General features: G+C 52.2%; 1 protein-coding gene across 1 annotated transcript in view; it reads left to right on the top strand.

The window, feature by feature from the left end:
• Positions 1-283: 283 nt before the first annotated feature.
• TTLL6 (tubulin tyrosine ligase like 6) overlaps positions 284-12,105 on the top strand; it is a 32,073-nt gene continuing 20,251 nt past the window's right edge. Inside the window, exons 1-7 of the mRNA XM_033847702.2 lie at positions 284-1,088; positions 2,394-2,512; positions 2,650-2,780; positions 4,274-4,430; positions 5,205-5,348; positions 5,949-6,034; positions 10,675-10,900. Of these exons, the coding sequence (XP_033703593.1) occupies positions 2,492-2,512; positions 2,650-2,780; positions 4,274-4,430; positions 5,205-5,348; positions 5,949-6,034; positions 10,675-10,900 (765 nt within the window). The 5' untranslated portion in view covers positions 284-1,088; positions 2,394-2,491. The remainder of the gene's footprint in view (positions 1,089-2,393; positions 2,513-2,649; positions 2,781-4,273; positions 4,431-5,204; positions 5,349-5,948; positions 6,035-10,674; positions 10,901-12,105) is intronic.

Genomic DNA, 12,105 nt, shown 5'->3' on the forward strand with positions numbered 1-12,105 from the left:
CCCCCAGGCAGGGGAGATGCTCCGGTGCCTGCTTTTGGAAGGAGAGGAAGGGACAGACTCGGAAGAGAGAGAGGACAGTTCCATAGAAGATTCAAAAGAAATCGTCACCCTGGCTTTTGTGAGAGAGAACACTGGGGCTCAAAATGGGCTTCAGCATGCCCAGCAGCAAGGCAAGAAGAAGAGGAAGAAAAAGAGGTTAGGACTGAAAGATGAGGAATGGGGATCCATGTTGGTAAGAGCAGGAGGGACCTGGAGCGGGGCGGGCCTCGGCTGCTAAGGAGTGGGTAAAGGAGAAACTGTGCGGAGTAAAAATCACACCACTTTTGGTTCATATAAAAAGAACCCACTTTTGATCATCTGTTTTATAGAATCAAATAATGGTGTGTAATATAAAACCGTGCCCGTCCTAATCTTCATTCTATTTGTGTTTAGAATCCCTTTAAAAAATTGTGTGGGGAGAGACGATGGATTTCCTTGTTTTAAGAAAGTACTTAAAGTACTTGTAACAGAATCACGCCGACTTCTTAGGATCTGACCGCAGCTTCCACATTCTAGTTCTTATTTAATATTTTGCCATGCCTTTTGCTCCATTCTGGAGGGGGAGTGAATTCCTCCTCAGACTGATTGATGTCTGAAAGCTTGTCTGCTTTCTAACTCACAGCTTCCCTTAATGGGGGGGCAAGAGGAGGGAGGCCATGAAGTATTTTGGCCAAAAAGATATTCACTTCCCGTTCCCGATGGGCCACTGGAGTAAAAGGATTGAGGAGGCGATGATGTTAATATGAAGCTTCAAGCAAAATCAGCTATAATCACAATACAGAATTTCTAGCTCGTGGGCAGAGTAACAGTACTCTGAACCCATGTTTTCTGTCACTCTGCAACCCTGGGGATTTGTGTCCTCAGTAACAGGGATGGTCAAACCGGGCTTAGCGGGACCACTTAGGTATCAGGCAGCTCCACGTGGGACACGATGTTTGTACGTGCAGCCCCTTGTTCTGGCATGTGTGTCTGTCTCTGTCTTGGTGCTTTCCCCTTTCTCTTTTCCAGATGATTGGTGATCAATCTATCCAGCTGCCGATATGAGAGTGGTGAGCACCTGCATTCAAGGCACCCACCATGGGGACCCACTGGATTCCCCCAAAGAGTTGGAAAGGCTCACTCATATATTCTTCTTTCTTTTTGAAGGGTGATTTTTTTTAAAAAATTATTTATTTTATTTTTATTTTCTGACTGCATTGGGTCTTTGTTGCTGCCCAGGCTTTCTCTAGTTGCCGCGAGTGGGGGCTACTCTTTGTTGCGGTGCACGGGCTTCTCACTGTTGTGACTTCTCTTGTTGTGGAGCACGGGCTCTACACTCATGGGTTCTAGAGCGCAGGCTCAGTAGTTGTGCCACATGGGCTTCGTTGCCCCGCGGCATGTGGGATCTTCCCGGACCAGGGTTTGAACCCGTGTCCCCTGCATTGGCAGGCGGATTCTTGACCACTGCACCACCAGGGAAGTCCACTATTTTCATTTCGAATTTGGGTGCTTTAGTTTGGTCCTGACTCTCCTGGTCACTGCAGGCCCTTCTTTTTTTCCAGGCTCTTGAAGGCATTTGAGTTTGTGTTGGAGTCAGCTCCTAGTTATTAAGATTAATGGGGACCGGGGAAGAAGGACGTGATAGCATGTATATGGTTTTGAAATACACTGCATAGTTTTTTGTTTGTTTTTTTTTTTTTAATTTTATTTATTTATGGCTGTGTTGGGTCTTCGTTTCTGTGCGAGGGCCTTCTCTAGTTGCGGCAAGTGGGGGCCACTCTTCATCGCGGTGCGCGTGCCTCTCACTATCGCGGCCCCTCTTATTGCGGAGCACAGGCTCCAGACGCGCAGGCTCAGTAATTGTGGCTCACGGGCCTAGATGCTCCGCGGCATGTCGGATCTTCCCAGACCAGGGCTCGAACCCGTATCCCCTGCATTGGCAGGCAGATTCTCAACCACTGCACCACCAGGGAAGCCCCCACTGCATAGTTTTTTCTGTCAATTTACCTTGCTAATTAAGCTTGGCTCTGGTCGACGTTAATGATTAGTTTATATCCCCTGAACATTCAGTGCTAGTGCTTGGAGGAAACCCAGAGGCCTACTTCCTGGCAAGGGTGGGTGAAACATTCACCCCAGAAAACCTTCTGTGGAGGTCCCTGGGCACAGGCTGTGTTCTCCAGGAGCTTTCCACTCTCCCTGTTCCTTTCTCGGCAACGGTGTGTCCAGATGGGGCAAGATGGCTTCCAGTCCCAAGGAGCCCAGTTGCCTGGCTTCAGTGTACGGTCTGGGAGCACCTAGAAACATAACCTCCCCACCACGTGCTCCTCCCCCACTTCCCGGCTGATGGGCCTTTCTTTCTCCACCTGCCACGGCAGTGCGTAGGGCTGCCCAACAGTATGGCCTTCGAGAGGGAGGGGAAAACGACGACTGGACTCTCTACTGGACTGACTACTCGGTGTCGCTGGGGCGGGTGATGGAAATCAAAAGTTACCAGGTATCTGGGTCAGAGCCGGTCCTCTGTGTAAGCGTGGCATCTACCCCGTGGAGCCCCAGTCTTATGACTGTCCCCAGGGGGAGCTCATGGGTACTCCCATGGGCCCCCTTGTTCACGACTTCCGGCTTCCTTTGCAGAAAATCAATCACTTCCCAGGGATGACTGAAATCTGCCGCAAGGACTTGCTGGCCAGGAATATGAGCCGCATGTTAAAGATATTCCCAAAAGATTTCCACTTTTTCCCTAGGACCTGGTGTCTTCCTGCTGAGTGAGTGCCCACCTGCGCCCCTTTCTCCACTCCCCACCGCCAGTTTACATTTTCCACTTGCCCCCGAGTCCCTGGTTGCTACTTTCCCTTCCCATAGGGTCTCCCATCTCTCTCTCCTCTTCAGGAAGAGAAGGAATAAAGGGTGTGTCCAAGGTTGAGAAAACACAAGGCTCTGCCTATACAATTAGATGACATTTAGGGGCTGGGTGCCTGGAGCCTGTGCCTGCAGTTGGGATGAGAATTTGTTCTGACCTTGAAAGCTGTTGATTTTGAACTTGTTCCAGCCTTTTCACTGTGCACTTTCGGAATTTTTAAGGCCCTCGAGCATTTCTGGAGGGAGTGAGGTAATCGTTAGCACCCAGGTTAGGAGCAGGGAGGGACACCTAACCTCTGACCCATGGCAGTGCCGTGGATGGCATTCAGCCTTTTCCCATCTCTGGTCTCACTATATCCACCTGGAAAATGGACATCCATTCCTGGTACCTAAAATACTCTGGACCACATCACGAGAAGCAGGAGGAATGTGAGATGACGTGAGCATGACCTGGGTACAGTCTGGTGTTTGGGACGAGGTGGGGGAGTAGAGAAGCATTGCCATCAGAATTATACTTACTCACAAAGGCCCCCCAGGAATCCCACGCTCCCGTCTCCCCCCAGTGCTTTCCCAAACCAAGCACCCCAGGGTTCTCAGCCTTTCCTAACTTGTCTGGAACAATTTGCAGAGCTTAGCAGCAACTTCAGAGAAAATGTGTTTGCCATCGGGTTGACAGGCGTCTCCAGATTTCATGGCCACTGAGGGACATTGCAGTCATGTGACTTCTCCAATGCTCCTTTGAGTTAAAATGCAAAACAAGAAGTATAGCAAGCCTGAGATTTATAACCCTTTAAGTTGGTTTCTTTCTTCTGAATATACCTTCTTCAAACTACATTCAAAGATAGTACTTGCCCTGTCACGCTCTAACTGGAGTGGAGGTGTTACAGAGGAAAGGCTGAAGCCCAGAGCAGGGGAAGAGACTGATGGATCCAAAGTCACATCATTTGTCAGGGCCTGAGTCAGATTCAGAACTTCACACCTCTTGTCTGCAAACTCAGAGAGCCGAAGCGCTCGGATCACAGTTACCTTTGTGGGGTGTGGGGTGTGCGGCGTGGACCGGCACCGTGCCCGCATCATGTCATGTGTGAGATAGCTGTCATTGTCTTCATTGTGTAGATGATGGAACTGAGGCTTAGAGAGGTCAAGTCCTGGTAAAGGGCTACACCGCTGGTGAGTGCTGTTGCCGGGGCTGAAATCCAGGTCTGAATTCCCTCCGGAGCCCATCTTCTCTCCGCTGTGTGTGCTCGACTGCCTCTCCTATAACCAGATCTCTGGGCGTCTGTCTGTCAACTCCAGGGCTTTTGTCACTTTTTTCTTTTTTTTTTAAATAAAGAGCTAGCCTTCATTTTCACTGATCCCCCCGCTAAAGGTGTCTCTCATTCTCTTCCTGCTCTGGTAGCTGGGGAGATTTGCAGAACTACAGCAGGTCAAGAAAAAATAAGGTGTACATCTGTAAGCCGGATTCGGGCTGCCAGGGCAGAGGTATATTCATCACCCGGACAGTGAAAGAAATCAAACCAGGGGAGGATATGATCTGTCAACTCTATATCTCAAAGGTACTTCCTCCTCGTGATTATTTATTTATCATCCACGGCAACCTCAGGCTGTAGCTCCGCTGGACTGGTTGTGAAAAGAGGGAAGGGAGGGTGGGGTGGGGGTGGAGCCAAGTCCTGCCTTGGACTTGGTCAGACCAAGCCTTCTGACCAGAGACGCGACATGTGCCTGGGCCAGAGCGCCCTTGCCCTTGCCCTCTTGTCGATTGGTCTGGCGCTGCCATGCTGGCCCCTTGCCTCTAACAGACGGCAGCTGGGAGAGCCCCTTGGGTCTGTGGAGGCCCCACCTCCTTTGGGAGAGGGAAGTAGCCCTGGAGAGAGCATGGTAACCAGCTGTCCATGACTGGAGGTATAGCCGTTTACAGGGAGGGAGCCTTCTAGAAGATGCATAGGAGACCTGGCTGGCATTGCAATCAATACTGCAACTGCAGGGAGAACTCTGGCAGAAGTGCGACGGTAGCAAGCCCTGCGTGGTGGCAACGTGGCCTTCATCACAGGCCTTTTTCATGTTATTTTGTCTTGTTGCCAGGAAAGCTCTTGGAGGCGGTTACTCATGCCATTTGACAGATGAGGAAACTGAGGGCTGGTGTGGTTAGTGGCTTGCACAAGGTCACATAGCCTAAATCCCCTTGTCCCCCTCCCCAACCCCAGCCCAGCCTGGCCTCTGTAACGCAGGTAACACTGGAGCTGAAGCCATGAAAACAAGACAGGGCGCTAATGGGCTTCAAGTCGGGGTTTCTCCTCTGACGCCGTGTGTCTTCTGTTCTCTCCTCCCAGCCCTTTATCATCGATGGGTTCAAGTTTGACCTGCGGATTTACGTGCTCATGACATCCTGTGACCCTCTCAGGATTTTTGTATACAATGAAGGACTGGCGCGCTTCGCCACCACCTCCTACTCCCGCCCCTGCCCAGACAACCTGGTGAGCTCGGGGACACGCCGCCTCCCCTCCTCTCTTAGCTGGTAAAAATTCCTAGTTGCCCCTACATTCTCAAGGCATGGTGGATGTGGTTGTCACTTGCTGAACTGTGGTTTACTATGTGCCAGGGTGTATCTGTTCTTTCCTTTAGCCCTCCCCAAAGCCCTCAGAGATAGGGATTATCATCTCCAGTTTACAGATAAGGAAATTAAAATCCAGTTATAAGGGACTTGTCCGAGGTCACAGAGCTAGGAAGAGATGAGGTGGGGACTCGTGGCCTGACTGCAAAGCCACAATTCCGTGGTGCTCAAGGAAAGAAGGATGTGGGCAAGGCCCCAGCCCTCCCCCAACATCCCCAGGCCCTCAGGGCTCCTGAAGTCCCCCCTCAGCACAGCGCCACCCAACCTCAGGAGTGGGAGTTTCTTATGCTCCAGGCTGTAGGATACGCCTTCTTACTTCCTCTGTTTTGCCAGTGTAAGTAAGCCCTAAGACGCCCCCTTTCTTTTCCATCTCTTTAAGCTCCAGGGGCCATGGAAGGGCACAGAGAGGAAGTGGAAGGCTGCCCTTCCTCCTGACCCCACACACTTGTGTCTCTTTCCCCAGGACGATATCTGCATGCACCTGACTAATTATTCCATTAATAAGCACAGTTCCAATTTCCTTCGAGATGCTCACTCTGGCAGCAAGAGGTAAGGAAGCGGCTTCCCTTCTCTTTTCTTTCCCTGCTGGGCTCCAAGCTGCTCTCTGAGATTCTATCCAAACCCTGTCGGTCCCCATCAGTGTTTCCATCTTGGGTCACATGGTGTCAGAAAATATTTCTTTGCCTCTAAGCCCAGAACAGACTCCTTAGTCTCTGTCCTCTGGCTGTTAATCATTAAAAGAAGGCCACATCATAAACCCTAGGAGGTTGGGAGGAGGAGAGATAAACACGAACTGTTTCCTCAGCAGGATACACACACACACACCGAAACATACTCTTATTACAGTTGGCCCTTCTGACATTTCTAGACCAACAGATATTTATCGATTGCTGGTCTGACACCGGAGAAGGACCTGCCAGGCCTGTGGTTCCCTGGGGTGTTGCTCCAACAGAGATTCTCAAGTGATGTGTCACGATGCCCCTGCTCTTTCTCTTGCATCAGACTTAAAGGACTGATAAACAGGCAGTCTGTTTGGCTTCAGAGCATCAGAGAAGCACAGGAAATTTCATGACTCCCTTGGTAGCAGAGTTCCAAAAAGCAAATGGAAAATCACTAGGTTAAGCCTGCTGGAAGGGGATGTGTTGGGCTGGCAGGAGGCGAGCTCCCCCTTGTCGGAGGGCGCTGGCCACCTGACTTTGCCCACAGCTCCCACACTTCCTCTTTGCCCACCTGGTCTGTGGGCACCCTCTGGCCACCTGCGCGGCTGCATGTTGAACATCGGGGCTCGGTGAGGCCTGGCTTCCAGTCCCCGCTCTGACCCACGCCAGCTGAGTCAGCTGGAGCAAGTCCCTTCACCTCTCTGAGCTTCCATTTCTTGGTCTGTAGAATAGGGCAGTGAGACGCCCTGCCCTGCCCACCTCGTAGGGTCACTCTGAGACTCAAGTGACCTGTGACAGAGCACAGATATTGCTTGTAGTTACTGTGATTTCTCCTTCGTCTAAAGGCATGTCATCAAAGGGCCCTCATCTCCCTCCTCTTACGAGAATGGACACCCCACTAACAGGCCTTGGGCCCTCAGGCTGTGATGGGGGGGCGTGTTATGTGGCGCCAGGGCTAAGGTGAGGGTGTGGAGTATTGTTCTGCTACCCTAATTCCCCCTCCCCCCTTCCCCTTCCTTCTCCTCGCCTCACTCACGGGGCCTGGCCTCATCCCTCTTCTCCATCCTCCCTCCTGCTGGAGCTGTCGGCTGCCCCCCCTTCCCCTGCCCCTGCATTACCCCCCACCTGTCCCCCTGCGGTGCTCCAGGCCCATCTCTCCTCAGCTGCACCTGGATGTCTCCCCGTTGCTTCCAGCTCAGCATTTCCCAATGTCACGTGTTCTCTCACATCACTTCTACCTCAGCAGTCCAAGCTTCCCCCTCTCTAACTTCTAACCCGAGGACTGGAGAGTTTGGTGTCATCTTAGATGTTTCCTTTTCCAGCATGTCGTTGAATTCTGAAGTTTCCTCCTTCAAATGTCCCTCCATCCCTTCCTTTCCACCAGACGTAGCCTCAGCCTCATCCTCGACAGCCGCACGGCCTCCTCACTCTTCTTAGCCCCAGCCGCCTCTGCTTAACCTTTCTGTACCTCCGGTTTCTCCTCTCTAAAATGACGCAATAAGGAATTCCCAGGCAGTCCAGTGGTTAGGACTCTGCAATTCCACTGCAGGGGGCCCAGGTTTGATCCCTGGTCGGGGAGCGCAGCCCAAAAATAAATAAATAAAATGAATCCCGGCTGGCCAGCCTCACAAATATGCCGTAAGGACCTACTGAGATGATGGGTATGAATAGGCCTCAAAAACAATACCCCCTATGCAAGTGGGTGCTGTTATTATCACACATTCCGTATACTCATTACTTCTGCTCTCAGGTAACCAGTGTGGCTCCCAGGTGCCTAGAGCATCCAATTCAAACTCCTCTGCTTGCTGTATGCTTTGACCAGACCCCATTTCCCACTATTATTATTACTACATTAATAGTTACCATTTTATTTGTTGAGCGCTTCCTGTCTGCCAGGCACTGCTCTAAGAAATTTACATTCCTCAACCTATTTAATCCTCATAACAACACTATAAAGTTGGCGTGATATGATCACCCCGATTTTGCATATTGGGGAACAGGTGTAAAAAGGTTAAGAAACTTGCCCAAGTTCGCACAGCTGGGAAGTGGCAGAGCTGGAATTAACCCTGGAGTCTGTGCCCTTAACCACTAGCGGTACTGCCGGTGCCACCCGCTCCGTGGTGTTCTCCCAGGACACTCTTTTGCTCATTTTTGATACACAGGCCTTGCTCATTCCCACCTCTCTGCCTTTGCTCAGCTCCAACTGAAAACATGGGAGAACATCCTTGAAGGCCCTTTTGTCAAACTGAGCTTCCGTGTTGCCTTCTCTGACCTGGTTCTAGGTGCTGGTTCAGCTATATAACCACTGCAGTGTGGGTGAAACCCATCTTCTCTGTGGGCCTCTGATTCCTCACCTGTCAGATGAGAGGACTGGCTTCCATCTCTAAGGACAAGCCTATGGAATCCGAGTCTAACCACCCCCAGTAACCTCTCTGTCTCTGGACTCCCACCACCCTCACGGTCAGCATCAGCTGTAGCCCGTAACTTCTCTGTGCTTGGGGCACATGTTTTCCTTGTGTCCCCAATGGTACTTAAGTTCCTTGATGGTTAGAATGGTGCCCTGGCCTTCTAGGTGCCTCCCATGTTGCGGGGCAGAGTCCTTGCCTTTTCTCCCTCCTGTTTGCTTTCACCTTTCCTCATCTCCCTCTTCCCCATCTTTTGAGACAATCTGCTTCTCCTACTAGCCCATCCCCTACCTCAAATTCCCCCCTCCCTAGCCTGAGGCCAGCTGTACCGGCAGTAAACCCCTGCCAGGCTGCAAACTCAGTAGGAGCAATGAAGAAGAAGAGAAACTGGAAACCTGGCAGGCCTCTGGGGCAGAGACCGGGTCCTCTTCGTCTTTCAGGGTGCCTGGCACATAGCTGGTGTGTTCAATTGAATGGACTAGCCACTGGCCGTTATGAAATTGCACAATTATGTGTATTCATTGTGATGTGCCTGAGTCATCGAGAAGAGGTTATGTTATGATTCATAACGTCTGTTATAAGAAGGTAGAGGTGTGTATAATCTACTCTGGGAACATTTATTTTCCAGTTAGGCAAATTAAACACTTTTTTTTTTTTTTGCACTTGAAAGGGTTGCTTTCAAGCGATCTGGAAAATTCATGTACGTGCAACACTCCGTCCTTGACAATGGCAGGTAGAAAAGGTGTGCCTCTATATTGAGTGGCCTCTGTCCATCTGTCGTGATATAGATGCCTCTTTGGTTGTCTCATGTGTGTGCTGACTCCTCAGATGGTCCTTAGGCTTCCCAGAAGAGAAGTGCTGGTTTCTTGGGATCCCCTCATTGCATGAGTTTTGCACACACAGCAGGTCCTTAGCAAATGTGCATTGGCTCCATTGACGGGAGTCCATCTAGCTCTTTGGATGGCCCGGGTGAGCTGTGTTTCCTGTCTTCTCATCCTTCTCTTTGTTCTTCATTCCCCCGCATCGCCCGTATTTCCTCCTCCAATATTTCCACTTCCCACTTTGACTCTCTGTGCACACCTGTGTGCATGTGAGGGGGTGTCTGTCCCCGCCATTGGGACCTGTCAGATTCGCCCTGTCTCTGTACTGCCCAGCTCAGAGCTGACCGGAGCACTTCCTCAGATGTTTCCTCACAAACCTCTCCTCATGGGGTAGATATCCTCTGATTTCTGTGATAGGGTGACCAGCCATCTAGGTTTGCCTGTGACTGAGGGGTTTCCTGGGATGTGGGACTTTCAGCTCTAAAATCAGACTGTCTGGTTTGCCCTGGGACAGTTGGTAACCCTATCTGTTGAGATGCCCTGGGGTTTCCTTTCCCCTCTGGTCAGCCCTTTAGGGGGTAAACAATGAACAAAATTTCTGTGTCTTTAGCGTCCCCAGAATCCCCTCAGATAGCTGAGGTGGAACCCAGGTATCGGTGGCCTTCAAAGCCTCCCTAAGTGCTTCTAATGAACACCACAGGCTGAGAAACCATTGCCTCCAAAGCAAAACCATGATGTAGGGTGTTTTTTTTTGCGGTACGCGGGCCTCTCACTGCTGTGGCCTCTCCCGTTGCGGAGCACAGGCTCTGGACGCGCAGGCTCAGCGGCCATGGCTCACGGTCCTAGCTGCTCCGCGGCACGTGGGATCTTCCCAGACTGGGGCACGAACCCGTGTCCCCTGCATCAGCAGGCGGACTCTCAACCACTGTGCCACCACGGAAGCCCGTAGGGTGTGTTTTTAAAAAATTTTTTATTCATCCATTCAGCTTTCACCTGGGATACCGAATGCCTGCCCCAGCCCACAGGTGCTTTCTATGTTACAGTGAAAGTGCCCAGGCCAGGGCTTACATGTCAGTATATCTCTGCCCACTCCAGGACGGTGGAGGCTTGAGGAGTACGGCCCTGCGGCTCCTGCAAGGTCCTCCTGAGCCGACACAGCCCTGGTATGACCCTGGCTCCTGGGTGTCCCTCCCCACTGGCTTTGGGGCCTTATCTTCTCCAGAAGTTTCTGGTTTCCAGCATGCCATGGCCTTAGATGACCAGAGGTGGGCTGCCCTGCCTCATGGCCCGTGGGTCCCTTCCAGGAAGCTCTCCACCTTCAACGTGTACATGGAGAGCCACGGCTACAACGTGGGGCAGATCTGGAGAGAGATCGAGGACATCATCATCAAGACGCTCATCTCGGCTCACCCCATGATCAAGCATAACTACCACGCCTGCTTCCGCAATCACACACTCAACAGCGCCTGCTTTGAAATCCTGGGCTTCGACATTTTGCTGGATCACAAACTCAAGCCCTGGCTGCTGGAGGTGCGGGCTTGGGGCGAGGGGTGAAACTGACGCCTGTTACCAGGGTGAGCCGGCCGGGCCCATCCTTCCGCCCTCCCGCTCAGCCAGGATGTTGTAATCCACTTCCCAAGCCACTGCCCCCCAGAGGCGCTTGCTGCCTGGGGCTTCTCCCTTTGCTGAAAAGTGGCCACCAGAGGGAGGTAGACGGCCGGGAATTAGAGAATTCCTTGTGCCTTCTCGAGGTCCACCCAGACTTAGAAGCTCTGATCTCAGGCCCAGAGTGATTCTGAAGACAGCTCTACCTTTCATAACAGAGTCATCTCCCAGAAAGGGGTGGTTCTTCACCAAAGCTGGGTGGAGGATGTTCAAGATCAGACAGGAGCCACCAGGCTTGGTTCTCAGGGGCCTGGACCACTCAGTCCCAAGCACCAACGGAGAGCGGCCCGGTGTCTGTGGGCACGGGAATGGGTGGGGAGCCACTCAGTGAGTTTCTTGCCTCCCCCAGACCCATGGGGTGGTGGGAAGAGGAGGAAGAGAAGCTCCTGGGTGGCCTCCTCTCTTCCCGATTGGACCTGTGCAAGCAGCCCTTTCCCGTGGCCACTCAGGGTGCACGCCGGGAGTGGGGGTGGGAGTGGGGCTGCGGTACAAATCAGAGGTGCTGGTGACAGCTGCCAGTGACACAGCGTCAGCCCTCAGAGCGCAAGACCCAGATTTACAGATCAGATTCCTGGGGCCTTGCCTTTCCTCCATTCCCAGCCCTTATTCCCAAGTGTGGCTGGGAAGGAGAATATGGCCGTTTGGAGCTCTCACCCGAAGAGCAGAATAAGCCACCAGGAGCAGGCCTTCAGAAACTGCTGGAAACCTTCAAATGTCACACAGTGCCTCTGAACAACGCAGACTCTTCTGTGGGCAGAAATGAGTCCTCTCTGTCCTCCCACCAGTCTCCCTGTCAACCCCGGTCAGGATCCCATATGCATCACTCCCTCCCCACCTCCCAGCCTGGCCCCTTCCATCTACTCTCTGGGATGCACAGTGCACGGGACGGGGCACACGCACACCAGGTGGAGGGGAAACCAAAGACAGCCCCCCCCCGCCCCCTGCCGTGCTTCTCAGGAAGACAGGACTAAAATGAAAGCTAGTTAAACTGGAGGGGGTTCTGCTTCCTCCTTTCTTCACTGTGGCTCCAGTCTAGACCCTCTCTCCCTCTCCTTTCCACTCATCTTCGT

This window comes from Tursiops truncatus, chromosome 20 (assembly GCF_011762595.2).
Source record: "Tursiops truncatus isolate mTurTru1 chromosome 20, mTurTru1.mat.Y, whole genome shotgun sequence".
Lineage (NCBI taxonomy): Eukaryota > Metazoa > Chordata > Mammalia > Artiodactyla > Delphinidae > Tursiops > Tursiops truncatus.